The sequence below is a fragment of the Microcaecilia unicolor genome, chromosome 5, assembly GCF_901765095.1.
Source record: "Microcaecilia unicolor chromosome 5, aMicUni1.1, whole genome shotgun sequence".
Classification (NCBI taxonomy): Eukaryota; Metazoa; Chordata; class Amphibia; order Gymnophiona; family Siphonopidae; genus Microcaecilia; species Microcaecilia unicolor.
In genome coordinates this window covers 202,830,033-202,849,307 of record NC_044035.1, presented here as the reverse complement: position 1 = coordinate 202,849,307, position 19,275 = coordinate 202,830,033, and the positions used below count along the sequence as shown (strand labels likewise).

At 45.9% G+C, this 19,275-nt stretch overlaps 1 protein-coding gene across 3 annotated transcripts in view; it reads right to left on the bottom strand.

Annotated features, from left to right (window-relative positions):
* Positions 1–19,275, bottom strand: part of CBFB (core-binding factor subunit beta) — a 289,629-nt gene that overhangs the window by 119,916 nt on the left and 150,438 nt on the right. For 2 of the 3 annotated variants that reach the window (XM_030203710.1, XM_030203711.1), the window contains exon 4: positions 12,790–12,906. The exons of the other annotated variant lie outside the window; for it this stretch is intronic. In XM_030203710.1, coding sequence (XP_030059570.1) covers positions 12,790–12,906 — 117 coding nt within the window. The remainder of the gene's footprint in view (positions 1–12,789; positions 12,907–19,275) is intronic. 3 annotated transcript variants of the gene reach the window in all.

Sequence of the window (19,275 nt, the reverse complement as noted above, 5' to 3'; positions counted from 1 at the left end):
TTATTCCGCATGTGGATGCTCGTGTAGAGCTGGTAAGATTGGATGCGGGTCACGAGCATGGAAGATTGGTAGGCCTTCCTCCCAAACGAGTCCAGAGTGCGAGACTCCCGCCCCGGGGGCGCCGAGGCGGTATCCCTCGAACTCCGTGCCCTCTTGAGAGCAGAGTCCACGACCGCCGAGTCATGTTCTTGGGGATGGTGGGATTAGATAGTGGTCTCAACCAGTTCCGAAGCAGTGTCTCTTTGAGGACATTGTGCAACGGTATCGTGGAGGACTCTCTAGGTGGTGATGGATAGTCGAGGACCTCGAGCATCTCAGCCCTCGGCTCATCCACAGAGACCACGGGGAAGGGAATGCAAATAGACATATCCCTGACAAAGGAGGCAAAGTAGAAGCTCTCAGATGGCGAGAGCTTTCTCTCTGGTGAAGGAGTGGGGTCGGAGGGAAGGCCACAGACTCCTCTGAGGAGAAATATCTGGGGTCCTCCTCCTCTCCCCACGAGGCCTCTTCCTCGGTGTCGGACATAAGCTCGTGCAGCCGAGTCCTCAACCGGGCCCGGCTCGACGTCGAGGCACCGAGGCCTCGGTGGCGTCGTCGAGCGGTGGACTCCCGCGCCGGCGGGGATGAAGCTCCCTCCATCGACGTCGACGACTCCACCTGCGTGGCGGTCGAGACCGGCGCCGCAAGCGGCGTCGAAGGCCTCAGCACCGGGCTAGAGCTCGCCGGCGCCACAGTCAACGGCGCCAGCACAGCCTGGCGTATCAGCCCTTCCAGGAGCCCCGGAAGGATGGCTCGGAGGCACTCGTCAAGCCGGTAGAGGCGTCGGTGCCGGAAGCTGTTCGGGTCCAGGAGACTGCACCGAAGTGCTGGGACCCTGACACGGCGGTCCCTCTACTACAGAGGGGGACCTCTCCTCTCGACGCTGCCGCTTCCTCAGTGTCGACTCATCTCCAGCGCCGGGAGCCGGATGCATCGAGGGCGACCGATGACGGTGCTTTGTCTTCTTGCGATGCCCGTCATCGGCGCTTGGTAGAATCGAGGAGAAGGAGGTCGATCCCCCTCAGCCTCGAGGGACCGGGTCCGACAGGATTCGGTCCCGAGGGCCCTGGGTAGAGGGAGTGACCGGGGCCGATTGCCCACTCGGCCTCTCACCCCTGCCTTCACCGGAGGACCGGTGGGCCGACGGGACCTGTGCTCCTGGGGTCGATGCCATCGGTGCCGATTTCGTGGACATCGATACCGGTACCGAAGAACCGGCCGTCGATAACGAATGCCGTCGAGGTCGACGGGCCGGCGCAAGTTCCAAAACGACGGTCCCCGAAGAACTTGCCTCGCTACTTGTGTCCGTTCCGGAGACCAAGACACAAAGTGCACGTCTTGGTATCGTGCTCCGGCTCGAGGCACTGGAGGCACCAAGCGTGAGTGTCGGTCTGCGAGATATGCCGGCCGCACCGACCACACTTTTTAAATCCACTTGGGACCTTCGAGGACATCGACGGAAAAATCGCGTCGGTGAAATCAAAGTCGTCGATGGTGGCGGTAAAAATCACACCTCGAAAACAAATCGACCGCACGGCCACAAGGCCGCAGCGCGACGCCCCCGCTAAGAGACGAGGGAAAACAAAGTTCAGCGTTTTTTTTTTTTACTAAACAGAAAAAACAAATAACGATGAAACGAAAGAGAAAAAGAGAAAAAATTCGCGGTTAGCGCGATCCGGTTTCCGGGGCTGACAGAGAGAGAGACGAACACGGCTCTCTCCAGCGCGGAAAAGAAAAGACTGAGCGGGAATGGTCACGCACGGGCGGGAAGACGGCCGCGAATGCGCAGTGGGCGTGCCCTGCGTGCAGGACCGCCCGCGAAGTTTTGTTCCGGTTGGTGGGGGCTGCCGTGGACGTCAACCTAGTCATGAGAACAAGCAGCCTGCTTGTCCTCGGAGAACACAGCAATACAACTTTATGGATTATAATGGGCTAGAAAACCCCAGATCCTTGTTAAGTCCTGTCTGTTGGGTGTCAATAGAAACTACTACTACTTAACATTTCTAAAGCGCTACTAGGGTTACGCAGCGCTGTACAATTTAACATGGAAGGACAGTCCCTGCTCGAAGAGCTTACAATCTAAAGACAATGTACAGTTAATCTGATAGGTCAGACAGATTGGGGCAACCTATATGTTCGAAAGGTTAGGTTCCGAATGCAGCATTGAAGAGGTTAGCTTTAAGCAAGGATTTGAAGATGGGTAGGGAGAGGGCTTGGCGTAGGGATTCAGGAAGACTGTGCCAGGCATAGGGTGAGGCAAGGCAAAATGAGCGGAGCCTGGAGTTGGCAATGGTGGAGAAGGGTACTGAGAGGAGGGATTTGTCATGTGAGCGGAGGTTACGGGCAGGAACGTAGGGGGAGATGAGGGTAGAGAGGTAGTGAGGAGCAGCAGAGTGAGTGCATTTTGTTTTTTTTTTCTTCAAAATTTTATTTTGAATGCAAATATAATAGGCGTATAAAGTACAGCAAGAACACATTTTACATCTTATCATTATCCCCCCCCCCCCTCCCTCTCCTTTCTTTCTTTTAGAGGTCTCCTGGATATGTGATTCATATAATCAATATTGCCATTCTATATGTACCCTGATTTATAAAGTAACTCTATAACGCTGGTACCACTAACTGTGGGGCGTCTAGCTCGATCCCTGCTTTAGCTCTCCAAGCCTTGTAACTGTCCCATACCTTAAGGAATTGTATCATCTGGCCATTCTTCATTGCTGTTAGTTTCGCCATCTGATAAATGTAGTCCACTTTATGTATAACTTTAACAAGTGGAGGAGTTAGCTGTTGTTTCCAGGCCGTGGCAATCGCGATCTTAGCCGTTCCCAAGACAATGGAAGCCAGTTTATGTAATGATACAGATATGCCAGGAGGGCGAAACTGCAACAGACATTGATCTACTGTTCTCGGATATTCCCTGCCCAAAATCTGTTGCATCAATTTAAGTAAATCACGCCAAAATATTTGTATCTTTGGGCAAGACCACCATATATCATATCCCCCTTAACCTGGCATCCCCTCCATCATTGATTTGAGGCCCCTGGGAACATTCTCGCTATTCTTTGTGGAGTAAAATACCAGCGATACAGAATCTTATATCCATTTTCTATCATGGAACTATTCACCGAGCCCTTTAGCAAAAATCCCATCACCCGTGACCAGCTCTGCATATCATGCGTGGTCCCTGTATCTCGTTCCCATTTCTGTATATAAGCCATAATTGGGTTCCTGTGTGCAATCAATGCTGCATATATTCTTGACACACATCTTTTACGACTATTCCCTCCCATTGCTCATTCCAGTTCTGTTTCTTCCAATTGTAACTCTCCTTTAGCTTTTCGCAAAATATAGTCTCTAAGTCTAGTGTAGCAAAACATGTGTTGTGATGGGAAATCAAATTCTTCTTGCAAGTCGCTATATGGGAGTAATGCCCCCTCCTCCCAAATTTGACCCAATTGTCGCAGCCCCCTCTGTCCCCATTGCTTATATATTTTATCCCCCACTTCCCAACTGAACCCCGGTGCCCCCATGATATGCATCTTGCGAAAATATAGTCTCTGCGGGCAACTTTGTTGACGTAACAAACTCCATGTCATTAGGGGGAACCTAATTGCAATTGGTAGTAGTTGGGCCATTGCACTAACCCTTCTGGGAGGGAGCCAGAGCAGCGCTGCTGGGCGATTGAGACCTATCCAATATTTTTCTATTTGAAGCCATGATTTGTCTTCTTCATTAACCCACACTGCCAAGTTTCTCAGCTGTGCTGCCTGAAAATAGCGAAAGAAATTCGGTACTCCCATGCCCCCATTTTTTTTGGGTTCATACAATACTTCTGCTCGTACCCTCGGGGGCTTATGTTTCCAAATGAAAGCAAATGTTCTACGCTTTAGTTGCCTGAAAACTTTTTTGGGGATCGGGAGCGGTAGAGCTATGAAGAGGTACAGAATTTTTGGTAATACTATCATTTTGATCACTTGTACCCGACCTATCCAAGACAGTTCCATCCCTTCCCATCTCTCCAGATCTTGTATTATTTCCCGTACTTTACCAGGGAATTTTGCCTCAAAGATATCCTCTAATTTAGGTGTCAGATTAATTCCTAGGTATCGCAGAAATCGTTCTGTCCACCTAAAGGGATAGTGGGCTTGTAGGTTACCCCTATCCTCCTTCCCCACATTAAGACCTAATATCTCAGATTTTGTCATATTTATTTTAAAGCCTGCTATTTGCCCAAACTCTCTCAGATTATGTTCAATGGCATTTAGCGAATCAGAGGGATCTGTCAACGTCAATAGAATGTCATCTGCAAACAACATGATTTTATGTATTTTTTGACCCACGCGGATCCCATGGATATCCTCATTCATCCTAATTACTTGAGCTAGAGGTTCCATCGTGAGGGCAAACAAAAGTGGGGACAATGCACATCCTTGACGCGTCCCCCTTTCCAGTGGAAAGGTGTCCGAATGTTCTCCGTTGATATTTATCGCTGCAAGCGGCTTATCATATAATCGTCGCAGCCATGTTATAAACCTGCCCGTCATCCCCATTTTATACAAGACACCAAACATGAACGGCCAGTGTACCCTATCAAACGCTTTCTCAGCGCCAAGAGAAAGCAAGATAGTTGGGCAACGGGTGCTATTGGCCTCATGTATCAAATGGAGTGCCCTTCTAATATTATCGAATGTTTGTCTTCCCTCTATAAATCCCGTTTGGTCCTCCCACACTAGTCCCGGCATGAGGTTCTGTAACCGCCTAGCCAGTATTTTCGTAAAGATTTTATAGTCCGTATCCAATAGTGATATGGGCCTATAAGATCCGCATTGCACCGGGTTCTTCCCCGGTTTCAGGAGAATACTATGAGCTAGACGCCATGAATGTGGTAATTCAGACTGATGTTCTATGGCATTTAAAACCCGGACCAATAAGGGTGCTAACATTTTCCCAAAACTTTTATAAAATGTATTTGTAAACCCATCGGGTCCTGGGGCTTTTCCGTTAGGCAGATTATGAATAGCCCATTGTACCTCTTCCAATGAGATGGGTTCAGAGAGTCCCTCAGCTTGGTCTGAGGTAAGGCACGGGTGATCTATCCTATCCAGATACTCGTGAATCATCTGGGATCCGGGCTGTATATCATCTATATATAGTTGTTTATAGAAGGCACTGAAGGTACGTTTAATGTCCTCAGTTGCAGTTAGCCGTAGCCCTGTATTATTTTCAATTACATGGATGTGGTTTTCCATCTTTTCCTTTTTTAGTTTGTATGCTAATAGCCGCGACGCCTTATTACCAAATTCGTAGTATTGTTGTTGTGTTCTTTGAAGTGCTTCCGCCACCTCTGCTAATTGAAGGTCACGTAATTCTAATTGAACCTGTTGACAGCGTTGAGCTGCAGCTAAGGAATGTGGCCCTTGAGCTCCTATTTGTTGTAAGTGTCTAAGTTCTGAATGTAATTGTGTTCTTACTCGATTTTGGCGTACTCTATAAGCTTGTAAAGATATAATTTGTCCTCTTAGAACTGCTTTGAGTCCTTCCCACAGTATGTCCTCGGTCACGTCTCCCGTGTCATTGTCTTTAATGTAATTTTGTATACCCGTTTCTAAATGTTTTAGTATAGTTGGGTCTGTTAATAGACTATCGTCCATTCGCCACAATGGCCTAGAGCGCCGTGTTATTGTACAACCCAGCGTAAGCATGACAGGTGCATGGTCAGACCAAGTTCTATTCTGTATGCATACCTTGCGTATTCTCTGTAATAACTGTGGCCCCCCTAGCCAAAGGTCAATTCGGGACTGTGAGGAATGTACTGCTGAATAGAATGTATAGATACGGGATAGCGGGTTGTAATGCCGCCAAATATCTAACAGTTGCCAATAGCTCATGAATTTGTGTAGTTTTGCCCTAACTGTTCGTGCATAACGAACCTCTTTAGTTGAGTTATCCAAGTGTGGGTGTGGAGTGAGATTAAAGTCACCACCTACTATCAATTCCCCTGTAATATATTTGGCCAAGACTTCTGATAATTCCTCAAAAAAAGATCCTTGCTTCTGATTAGGGGCATATATGTTTAGCAAAGTAAAGATCTCTGTACCCATTTGTATGATAAGTAAAATATATCGCCCTCCCTTATCCCATACTACTCTCTGAACTTGCCATTGGGTTCCCCCTGCCAAGGCTATCATAACTCCCTTTTTTTTCCTCTCTGTATAATTTGAGGCAAAATAAATCTCCCGATATTGACCATGTGTACAAAATTTTTCATGTGCGGGTAATAGGTGTGTCTCTTGTGCAAAGATAATATCAGCTCGCAACCGAAGTGCCTCCTTAAACAGGAGCTGACGCTTTGCCGGAGAATTAAGTCCTTTCACATTGATTGTAAGTATTTCAAGTGTATTCATCGTGTCCTAAAGGTAATGTCCCTCTAATGTTCTTAGGGTACCCTGCCCATTTGACAGCATATCAGGTGACCATATCCCTTTTGTTTAGCATTGACCAATACCCACCCTCCCCCTTTCCCCCCCTCAATCCCATCCCATAACCTGATTACACCTTCCATCTAGAAGGTAAGTGTATTAGGGGCCTACATGATAATCCCGCATCCCACCTCCATAACTTGCGCTTACCTGCCCATTAAACTTGCAGGTATCATCCAGCTATGCTTCAAGTCCAAATCTTAAACCATTATAACTATTAAACTTAGTACAACATTCAACAGAAAACTAATTACTTGTGCGCACTCAGTCTAAGAGCCACCTATGAGGCTTCATTGAAAGGCAGCTGGCGCCCCCACTCACTGTTTCCAGCCTTAGCTGTGCTAGGTATGTTCCGACCGATTTCTCTCGAGTGACATGTCCAAAGTCAAGTATTTGTCAGGCCTCCACGTCTCATTGTGGTGTCGGATTGCTGGCGCTGCAGTCTGCCCTTCCCCGCTGTCGCTCTCTGCCATCTGAGTCGTGCCATGCGCCCCGTATCCACTTTTGGCCTTGGCTCATTGATATTGCTCCAGTCCTGGTCGGAGAAGATCACCGCTGCCTCCTCTGCTCCTCTAATCTGGTGCAATTTTCCTTCCTTGTAAAACCGCAGCGCAAATGGATAACCCCATCTGTATTTGATAGGGCGAAGTTCCGCTCGTCGGCGTAGCGTGATGCTTGCCAGATCTTGATATAGCTGAATGCGGTGCGTGTCTCAGGTGAATTCAGGATGCTCACGCGCTGCCTGCATGACTTTCTTTTATTTTAAAGTCCACGAAGCAGGCAATTATATCCCTTGGTAGATTGTTCCTGGTTGCTCCCAGGGACCTGTGTGCCCTTTCAATTGCAATCTCCGTTGACTCTACTGTGATCTGCAATTCCTTCAAGAGAGTACTTGCCACTTGCTGTACTATCCACTCACAGTCTATATATTGAGGGGTTTCTGGGATACCACGGAGCCTGATGTTATGCCTCCTACTTCTGTTCTCAATATCCTCCATCTTATCCCACAGTTGTTGAAAAATTGTCTTGTCCTCCCCTCTCTGATCCGTTATAGCCTGTATCATGTCTATTTGCTCATCCAATCGGTCCTCTGTGTCTGCCACTCGTTGGCCCAGAGATGCAATTTCACCGCGAAGATCTGCGCCCAAAGTGTTTAGATCGGTACGCATTGCTTTAAGTTCTCCTGTAAGCTCTTTCAACCAGTCCCGGATCTCTATCATCGGTTCCGTCTCCTCCGCTTGTGTGCCATCGAGCGTGAAGAGCGGCTGGGAGCTTTGTAACGCCTGTGTGGCCGCCGAATTCTCGAGGGTTCTCTCCTCCGCCATGTTTTTCCCCGACGGGGTGGCTTGCGATTTCGCCGCGCTTAGGCCTGAGTAAGCAAAACTTGCTAGCGATTGCTTCGATGCGCGAGTGGCCAAGCTCCGCTGACTCACTGGATGTTCCGCTGTTTTCTGCACTGCCGAGGTATATTAAAACCCTCGGGTAAACGCTCGTTTGATCACTATATAATGTGGAACCGCCGGAGCTTTTCACTCAGGCAGCATCTTGGTGTGGTGACGTCACGCCTCCCAGAGTGAGTGCATTTGTAAGTAAGGAGGAGAAGCTTGAATTGGATGCGGTATCTGATCGGAAGCCAGTGAAGCAACTTGAGGAGAGGGGTGATATGAGTATATCGGTTCTGGCGGAATATGAGACGTGCGGCAGAGTTCTGAATGGATTGAAGGGGGGATAGATGGCTGAGTGGGAGGCCAGTGAGGAGCAAGTTGCAGTAGTCGAGACGAGAGATAATGAGAGCGTGGACGAGAGTTCGGGTGGTGTGCTCAGAGAGGAAAGGGCGAATTTTGTTGATGTTGAAAAGGAAGAAGCGACAGGTTTTGGCAGTCTGCTGGATATGTGCAGAGAAGGAGAGGGAGGAGTCGAAGATGACCCCGAGGTTGCGGGCAGAAGAAACGGGGAGGATGAGGGTGTCATCAACTGAGACAGAGAGTGGGGGAAGAGGAGAAGTGGGCTTAGGTGGAAAGACGAGGAGCTCGGTCTTGGACATGTTCAGCTTCAGGTGGCGGTTGGATAACCTTGTGAAAAGGTTAATTGATTACAGGTTGCAATTAAAGCCCAGAAAATCTCGGGGTTTTTTTTTTTCACCAATAGCAGATCCAGATCTATGCTCCCATTATGTTAGATGGATCCCTGCTTCACATTAACTCCTCTGTTAAAGGTTCCCAGGAGTACAACTCGATCAACAATTAACTTTCCAAACACACGTTTCGGGCACTGTACAACATTCATTCTTTTAACTTCGGAGACTCTACTCTCTGGTATTTATCCACCAGAGCTGCTTTGTGTGTTCTTGTACATGCCTTTGCTATTAGTTAATTAGATTACTGCAACACTCTTCTTAACAGAGTTTGGACCTCTGAAATTAGATGACTACAAGTACTACAAAATACGGCAATCAAGCTGATTACAAATTCTAGGAAATTTGACCATGTAATTCCTTTGCTACGTACGGAGCATTGGCTGCTTGTAAACCACAGGATAACATTTAAGATTCTTGTGCTAGTACACAAAGTTTATCATTCAGGTTTTCCAGAGTTATTTGTCTCAACTGCTGGCCCCTTATGTTCCATCTAGGATGCTGCATTCCTTACAAACACCAGTTAGTGGTTCCCTCTTTTCTTGCCTTTTGATGGACACTATTCAGTCTGAAATTTTCAGTGCGACTGGACCATCACTCTGGAATGCTCCTCCTACTTACCTCAGACAGGTGCGTTTCTTAGAGGCATTTAAAAAGAAACTAAAGGTACTGATATTTCAGGATGCTTTTTGTATAATTTGATGTCTTTCTTTTTTGCTCCTAGGTCCTCTCCATTCCTGTGTTTGTGCTCCTGGGGAGGTCTGGCTGAGGGTCATGGTTGGTTGGTTCTATTTCTATTGCATTTTGTTTTACTGTCCCTATCTCATTGTATTTCCCTGTTATTTTTGTTTTAATATTTTATTTTAAACCGCACAGAAAAGCCGCTAACTGGGTGGTATATCAAATTATAAACAAACATCAAGTGGTGTGGAGATCCCTCCCCCAATCATTATGAGGGGGCCTGGGGACATCCAAGCACACAATAGTTTTCTTCCACAACAACCATACTCTCCTAAAGTTAAACCAAAGATTAAATGGTCAGTATTCTCAATGGAAAAGGGTAGGTAGTTGGGTTCCCCACGGGTCTGTGCTGGGACCGCTGCTTTTTAACATATTTATAAATGATCTAGAGATGGGAGTAACTAGTTAGGTAATTAAATTTGCTGACGACACAAAGTTATTCAAAGATGTGAAATCACGAGAGGATTGTGAAAAATTACAAGAGGACCTTACAAGACTGGGAGACTAAACGTCATCTGCCATTTAGATGCCCAATGTGAGCAAGTGCAAAGTGATGCATAAGGCCTGAAGCCCCCATATTAACAGTGGGAAAGAGGAACCCGAACTACGGCTATGTAATGCAAAGTTCCATGTTAGGAGTCACCGACCAAGAAAAGGATCTTGCATCACTGTTGATGAAACGTTGAAACCCTCTGATCAGTGTGCTGCGGCGGCTAAGAAAGCAAACAGAATGTTAGGTATTATTAGGAAAGGAATAGAAAACAAAAATGAGAACGTTATGATGCCTTTGTATCGGTCCTTGGTGCGACCGCACCTCAAATACTGTGTTCAATTCTGGTCACCGCATCTCAAAAATGATATAGTGGAATTAGAAAAGGGCGACGAAAATGATAAAGGGGATGGGACGACTTCCCCATGAGGAAAGTCTGAAGCGTCTAGGGCTCTACAGCTTGGAGAAAAGATGGCTCAGGGGAAATATGATAGAGGTCTATAAAATAATGAGTGGAGTGGAATGGATAGACAATCGTTTGTTTACTCTTTGCAAAAATACTAGCACTAGGGGGCATGCGATGAAGCTACAAAGTAGTAAATTTAATACGAATCGGAGAAAATGTTTCTTCACAATTAAACTCTGGAATTCGTTGCCAGAGTACATGGTAAAGGCTTAGCAGGGTTTTAAAAATGTCCATAGACCATTATTAATTGACTTGGGGAACACCCACTGCTATTTCTGGGATAAGCAGCATAAAATGAATGGCGGAAGAAAAATGGCTAGAAAGGTAAGGAGGGGTGAAAAAAATTTCTTCAGGTATATTAGTGAAAGGAAATGACTAAAAAGGGAATTGTGAGACTGAAAGATGCTGCGAACCGCTATGTAGATAATGATGAAGAAAAGGCAAATTTGCTAAATAGAAACTTCTGCTCTGTTTTCACAGAAGAAAATCCTGGAGAAGGACCACGATGGACTGGCAAAAGTACGTATGAGAGTGGAGTAGATTTAGCACCGTTCATGGAAGAGAGTGTGTATGAACAACTAGGAAACCTAAAGGTGGACAAAGCCATGGGACCAGACGGGATCCACCGCAGGATATTGATGGAGCTCAGAGAGGTTCTGGCAGGTCCTCTTAAAGATTTGTTTAATAAATCCTTGGAGACAGGAGAGGTTCCGTGCGATTGGAGAACGGCGGAGATGGTCCCTCTTCACAAAAGTGGTGATAGGGAAGAAGCTGGAAACTACAATTTGAGGCCGGTAAGCCTCAATTTGGTTATTGGAAAAGTAATGGAAGCGATGCTGAAGGAAAGGATAGTGAATTTCCTGGAAGCCAGTAAGTTGCAAGATCTCAAAACATGGTTTTACCAAAGGGAAATCGTGTCAAACTAATCTCATTGAATTCTTTGATTGGGTGACTGGAGAATTGAATCAAGGACATGCTATAGACGTAATCTACTTAGATTTCAGCAAAGCTTTTGACACGGTTCCCCATAGGAGGCTCTTGAATAAACTGGACAGGCTGAAGATAGGACCTGAAGTGGTTAACTGGATTAGGAATTGGTTGACGGACAAAAACCACAGGGTGGTGGTTAATGGAATTCACTCGGAGGAGGGAAAGGTGAGTAGTGGAGTGCCTCAGGGATCGGTGCTGGGCCGATTCTGTTCAATATATTTGTGAATGACATTGCCAAAGGGTTAGAAGGTAAAGTTTGCCTTTTTGCGGACGATACTAAGATTTGCAACAGAGTGGACACCCGGGAGGGAGAGGAAAACATGAAAAAGGATTTACAGAAGCTAGAAGAATGGTCTAAGGTTTGGCAATTAAAATTTAATGCGAAGAAATGCAAAGTGATGCACTTAGGGAGTAGAAATCCATGGGAGACATATGTGTTAGGTGGGGAGAGTCTGATAGGTACAGACGGGGAGAGGGATCTTGGGGTGATAGTATCTGAAGGCGACGAAACAGTGTGACAAGGCGGTGGCCGTAGCCAGAAGGTTGCTAGGCTGTATAGAGAGAGGTGTGACCAGCAGAAGAAAAGAAGATTTAATGCCCCTGTATAAGTCGTTGGTGAGGCCCCACCTGGAGTACTGTGTTCAGTTTTGGAGGCCATACCTTGCTAAGGATGTAAAAAGAATTGAAGCGGTGCAAAGAAAAGCTACAAGAATGGTATGGGATTTGCGTTACAAGACGTATGAGGAGAGACTTGCTGACTTGAACATGTATACCCTGGAGGAAAGGAGAAACAGGGGTGATATGATACAGATGTATATTTGAAAGGTATTAATCTGCAAACGAACCTTTTCCGCAGATGGGAAGGCGGTAGAACTGGAGGACATGACATGAGATTGAAGGGGGGCAGACTCAAGAAAAATGTCAGGAAGTATTTTTTCACGGAGAGAGTGGTGGATACTTGGAATGCCCTCCCGCGGGAGGTGGTGGAGATGAAAACGGTAGCGGAATTCAAGCATGCGTGGGATAAACAAAGGAATCCTGTTCAGAAGGAATGGATCCTCAGAAGCTTAGCCGAGATTGGCAGGCGGGGCTGGTGTTTGGGAGGCGGGGCTAGTGCTGGGCAAGACTTCTACGGTCTGTGCCCTGAAAATGGCAGATACAAATCAAGGTACGGTATACACAAGTAGATATATGAGTTTATCTTGTTGGACAGACTAGATGGACCGTGCAGGTCTTTTTCTGCTGTCATCTACTATGTTACTATGTATTGAACTTTTTTGGGATCTTGCCAGGTATTTGTGACCTGGATTGGCCACTGTTTGAAACAGGATGGTGGGGTTGATGGACCTTTAGCCTGTCCCAGTGTGGCAATACTTTTATGTAAGTTATGGCTATGTAGATTATACATGTCAGCTAAGTTGAGCCAGTAAAGTATTTTTCTGTCCCCTACCTGTGCTCGTTCTTCATCAAACTCCAGGCAGCCCATGCCATCCAATCTTTGAAGGTCTATCCAACCTTTCCAGGTCACACAAACACCATTCAGAATCATAGGAGCTTTCAGGTACACCTGCAATATGTACATAACCAATGAAATAAAGAAATAAACGTGGGGACCTGACCTCAACATACTTTATTTTACGCAGGCAAAATAGGTACCTATGTGCCACTACTTTTTACACATGTAAATCTCTTGACGGTTGTATAATAGCCACTTTATGCATGTAAAATATGCTTTACATGCAGAGAATGCTTTATAAAACATTACCTTCAAAATAATTTCTGCTTTACTCTGCTGTTCCCACTAGTATGTCTTACCTTCTTCCTAAAAAGGAAGAGGAAGGGATGGATTAGGGAGCACTGCTCTGCTTTAGACGCAACCCCTCCCTTCCTGTTCCCTTCTGCCTGAGTTTAAGGCACTGGATAGTAGAGTTACTGGAATAGAGCTCTATTTGCCCATGAAATGGGCTCTCTGCTGTGCAGGGTCTAGTACAGTTTCTCTTTTGGCCCACAGATAAAAATGATTCTGAACCCGCATGCAGAGGAATGGTTGCACCTGAAGGGGATCTTGGGAGGAGCTAAGGGAAAGCGGGCTACATGAACCACAGATGAGAGGGGGAGGGGGAAGGGGGGGTATAGGGTTAAAAGGAAAAATAGGGTTGTTGGAAAATGCTTGAATGTTGATATATTGGAAATGTATAGGAGAGCATATCTCCAAGATGTTGTTAAATTGGTTCTTTAATAAAAAATTTTTGCAAATTAAAAAAAAATGATTCTGATTGCTTATTAAACTTTTACAGACTCAGAATGACTAACTGCAGCAGGGTGAGTCAATTTAAACTGACGCATGTTAAATTACTCATTAAAACCAGGATTTAAAAATGATTTAAATCACATTTTCCTGCTGAAACCATCTCATTCATTTCTTAAATAATGGTGCAAACCTCAACCTTAATAAATGTTAGGATTTATTAACCCTGATTTTATTGTTTTTATTACATTTGTACCCCACGCTTTCCCACTCATGGCAGGCTCAATTCGGCTTACATGGGGGAATGGAGGGTTAAGTGACTTACCCAGAGTCACAAGGAGCTGCCTGTGCCTGAAGTGGGAATCAGACTCAGTTCCTCAGTTCCCCAGGACCAAAGTCCACCACCCTAACCACTAGGTCACTCCTCCACTCCTGTGTTTTCTGTTAAAATCCCCAATGTACCAAAAAAGTTATTTTTACTGGATGGACAACACAGAAACACCATTTCCACTAGTACATTCTCACCCCCCCCCCCCCCCTCGCTTATCTTATACCTTAGTTTTTGCTCATTTTCCTTATGTGAAACAAATGTTCACATTTGATTCAACCATAAAGGTCCCCAGCAAAGCATAAAAATACAAACAATGTTTTGTACCCTCAGAACCCCTAATTAGCTAGGAAATGAACACCTAACTTTGAACATCTAACTTTACAATTTATAAAAACCTAAGAATGGAAGCCCTAGTTATAATAGGCACAGAAGTTGTCTAAGAATTCATTTTGCAATATATCATTCTTTCCCTTATTAACCAGTTACCCTTGATCATTTTTCAAATATATCCACATCTTCATCTAGGATCAGGAGTGTCCCAACTTCGGCGCTTGGGATTTTAGGATTTCCCCAATGAATATGCATGAACTCTATTTGCATACAATGGAGGAAGTGCATTTATTTATTTTTCATTCTTGTATCCCAGAATTATCCAAAACAGTTGATAAAGATATTGCAGTTGCATTGCAGTTTCTGGACTTGGTTGGTTCTTTAGTATACTTGCTCTTAACCATAGAATTTCTTGAAGAGGTATGTTTTCAGTTCTTTACTGAACTGAAGAAAGCTGTAATGCTTTGTGTGATCTTAGGAATTGAGTTCCACCATTTGAACCCAGGTAGCTGAAACTGGCCGTGTATATGGTTTTGTAAATTGTGTTTCTGCATTTGGGTAGGTGCAGTAGTAGGTAACTTCTGGCTTCTGGGCTTGCATTTCTTGGTGATATTTCGATCAGGTCTAGCATATTGTCCGGGACCATGCCGAACAGTATTTTTAAAATGAGGGTGCTGGTTTTAGGAGTCTGGCCTGACAGCTGAAGTAATGAGCTTTCAATGGGCAATTTGGTGGTCTGTGATGCCAATGCAGGGTGTAACCGACACGGACTATTTGAAGAACCCACTGGTCGGAGGTTCATGGAAAAACTGCTGTCTCCCCCCCCCAACCAGCAAGTCATCTAGTATGTTACTGAGGCTATAATCTGTTGGAGCTCGTCAAAAGCTTACCCTTTGCTTCAACTGAGGAGCTGCTAGGGCCTTAGGTGCACACTGTTGATGTGAACAAGTGTGCTAGGGTTGAGCCTGTTGAGGTGGGCAAGAGAAGGCAGTGTACCTATGTCTCTGCGAGTAGTAAGCTCCCCTCCTTGACTTGACAGAAGACCTCCTAGAGGAGGAAGCATATGCAGAAGGCACCGGTAAGAGAGAGAATGGATGGTATCAGTATGTTTCTTGATTTGGTGAGTGACCTCCTCCACCTTCTCTCAAAAAAGGTTACACCCCCCCCCCCCCCCTCAGCACTTGTCATCTGCTAATCTCTGCTGAACCGCCAGTTCCAAATCAGAGAACCACAGCCATGAGAGTCTGTGCATTGCTATACTCTGAGTAGAGATTATGGAAGCCACATCAAAAGTGTTGTAGGAACCCCTGACCAAGAACTTATGACATGCCATTTGCTGCTTGGCCAACTTGTAAAGCAACTCTGCCTGCTCTGGAGGAAGCATGTCTGCAGCTTGCGTTTACAGCCCCGCAAGTACATGCTCGTGAAGAGCTAGTAAGATTGAATATAGGACATGAGCACAGAGGCCTGAAACATCTTACGCCCAAAAGAGTCCAAGGTTCTAGCTTCCCTGACAGGGGGTGCCGAAGCATAGTTTCTAGAACTCCTGGTTGAGGGTGGGTTCAACAAACAGGGAATGAGGAGGCAGCTGAGGCTTATCAAACCCAGAAGTACTCTGAATCTGATATATGGTATCAATTTTCTTGGGGAGTACCAGGACAGATAGAGGAGAATCCCAATTCCACATGAGAACATCATGTAAGATCTCATGAAGCGGGACAGTCACAGCCTTTGTAGGAGGAGATTCGTAGTCCAGGACCTTGAGCATCTTGGTCCTGGGCTTGTCTTCCACCTCCAAAGGAAATGGAATGGCAGCAGCTGCCATTTCCTTAAGAAAAGAGGGAAAGAAAAGGCTCTCTGGAGGAGACTTTCTCCTTTCCTGTGGAGGGGAGGGGTCAGATGGTATCTCATAAGACTCCTCCTCCGAGAAGTACCGAGGGTCATCATTTGACTCCCAAGAGCACTCATCGGTATCAGTGAAAAACTCCACTGGGGAAGGCGGAGACCAAGCTTGCCTCAACCTAGAGGAGCCATGTCCCCGAGACAGGCATCAAGGAGCCAGCTCTTGCATCAACTCTGGTAAAGTTTCCTCCACCGATGTCGAGGGAGTGCCGGCTTGGGTGGCAATCGATGCCAGAGGCCTCACCACAGGCTGAAGGCCAAGAGAAGTATGGAAGTTGCAAGCACTCTCGATGCCGATCCACTCTGTTAAATGAAGCCAGCCAGCGGTTCAGGGAACAAGGGCCTGGGGGGATGTACTCATCAAGAGCCAAAACCAGGAAAGGCCGGGGCGTCAACTGAGAGACAGTCTTCAGAACAGCTGGGGTCGAGATGGGAGGCTGGTCCTCACTACATGAAGACCGTCACACCGGCACCTCTTCTATGTGGTGGTCATTCTGGCGCCGACACTTCTCAGGTGCTAACTCCTTCGGTGTCCCAGACCTCCCAGCACCGTGCGTCAAGATGGATTGATGCCAGTGCCTCTTCGTCTTCACCTGATGCTGGTCATCAAGGCTCCTTGGTGCCAAAGAGGATGACTATGAATCCTCCTGTCGCCTTAGAATCAGGTCTGACACAGGTCAGTCCCAGGAGATCTGCATAGCAGTCAGCACTGAGGCAGGTGGAGACCCACTCAATGAACAACTGCTCCCAGTGTCTACAGGTCTAGCAGCCATGCGAACTGATGCAACACCCGACGCCGTCAATGCTGACAACAAGAATTCAGACCAGGCTCCAAAAATTTTCTCATGTTGAGCATCTCTGGCTAATTGAGTCCTTTTCTTCATGTGAAGACACATGACTCAATTGTAAAACATTGAAGACACCAACAATGGGTATCTTTACCAGAACTGGGTCTACTGCACTGGAACTTAAAGTCAATGGAAACCTTCGAGGACATGGAATGGAAAACTTCAGTGGCCAAACCAAATGCCTCGATGGTGCTGAAAAAGGGGCCAACTAAAAACAAAGGGAGAATATGACTGAAGTCAAGGCCTAAATGCGGCTTAAGATGCGGAAAAAGAAACTTAAAAGCAGGAAAAAGTAACTAAAAAAATAATGGAAAGGAAAAGGAATAACCTGAACATTGGAAACTGTAAAAAAAAAAAAAAAAATGTATCTAAAAAAGACGCTGAAAAGCACTCAAAAGCTCTTTCCGAACCAGGCCTGTGAGGAACGGAGAAAAATGGTGTCCACTCCCCACCACTGTAAAAACAAAAAAGTGCTGATGGTCTCACGCTCTCGCTACAGGTGGGAAGGCACTCACACATTCACAGTGGAGCAAGTCTCTCCACAAAGCTCTTTTAAGCATGGAATAAGCTCCGGACTGGGCAACGCGTGTCACGTTTATCCACTTGTGAGAATTATAGGCTTGCTTGTCATCAGAGAAATCTGGATATCTGCATAACAGAATGGTGTATACCTGTGGATCTTGTATGATGGTCAGGAGCAGAGAGAAAGATAATGAATAGGGAGGGAGCCAGAATCGAGTCCTTGGGTACACCAGATAGAAGATCAAGAGTATCTGTGGAAATGTGATTGAAGGTGAGCTGAAAAGTACGGCCCAAAAGATAGCAAGAGAACCAGGAAAGCACTGTAACAGAAATATCAATTGCACTGAGGCGATGAAGAAGCAGGGAATGATCAACCAAATCAAAGGAAGAGAGATCTAGAGAGACCAGAATCACTAGGTGATGATTACCAAGTGAAGTACGAATAGAGTCAATAAGCATCAATAGAAGTGTTTCAAGTGCTGTGCTGGTGATGGAAACCTGCCTGCAACGGATGAAGAACATTTGTGTACTTGATGTGCTGTTGAAGCTTAACAAGAACCACCTTTTCTTAGATGTTTGAGAAAAAAGGAAGATTGGAGATCGGACAAAAACTGAACAGAAGAGAGGGGTACAAATGGGGATTTTTAAGAAGGGGATGGACAAGGGTATGTTTCCAGATACAGGGAAAATGACCCTCAGAGAAACTGCAGAATAGAAGGGGAATAAGATGGGAAATCATGTAGGTGGAGAGCCTCTTTACTAAGGCAGCAGGCAAGGGATCAGCGGAGAAAAAGGGAGGCCATGATTTCTCCTCAAGAATTGAGTAAGTTAAAGAGGACAGGATCAAAGTCAGGGACATAGGAGGGAAGATAGAGCGGGAGAGGAGGAGAGTGGAGAAGGGAAAGGAGAGGGAATGGTCCATCTAGCCCAGCATCCTGCTTCCAACAGTGGTCAATCCAGGTCACAAGTACCTGGCAGAAATCCAATTAATAGCAACATTCCATGCCACTAATTCCAGGGCAAGCAGTGGCTTCCACACATCCATCTCAACTTGCCCAAACAGGTTAACTATTCTCTGAGTGAAAAAATATTTCTTCTTGTTTTAAAAGTATTTCAATGTAATTTCATTGAGTGTCACCTGATCTTTGTATTTTTGAAAGAGTGAAAAATTGATTCACTTTTATCCATTCAGGTTTTTGTACACCTCAATCATATCCCCCCCTCAGTCGTCTCTTTTCCAAGCTAAAGAGGCCTTGCGAAGAAAAGAAGCCTTTTGCTGCCAAGTGCCAGTAAAAGAATGGAACGAAGCGGCATCACGGGGGGGGGGGGGGGGGGGGGGGGGGAGGTTAAACTCGCCCAGGAGTAGCAAAGGGTGATAGAGCGCAAAGCACTCAGATGTAATGCAAGCAATTTTTCATAGGAGAGAATCGAGGGAGGATGATAAACAAGTGAAATGAAAAAAGTGTGGGGGAAGGGAGGAACAGACAAGGAGAATAAGCACTTCGGAAATGGACACTTTAACAGGACAAAAAGCTACATGAAGATTTGATGAGAAAAAAAAAAAACAGACAATGCTGCCACCACGATGAGCAAGGTCGGGGTATGGAAGGAGAGGAAACCAGGACAAGCTTCCAGACGGGTCGCTGTATCACCCAGACTGAGGTACAGAGACTGTCAAGCTGATGATAGATGATGAGGTCCGAAGTAAGAAGAGTTTTATGTCTGAGTAACTGTACTAGAGAATGACAAGGGGGT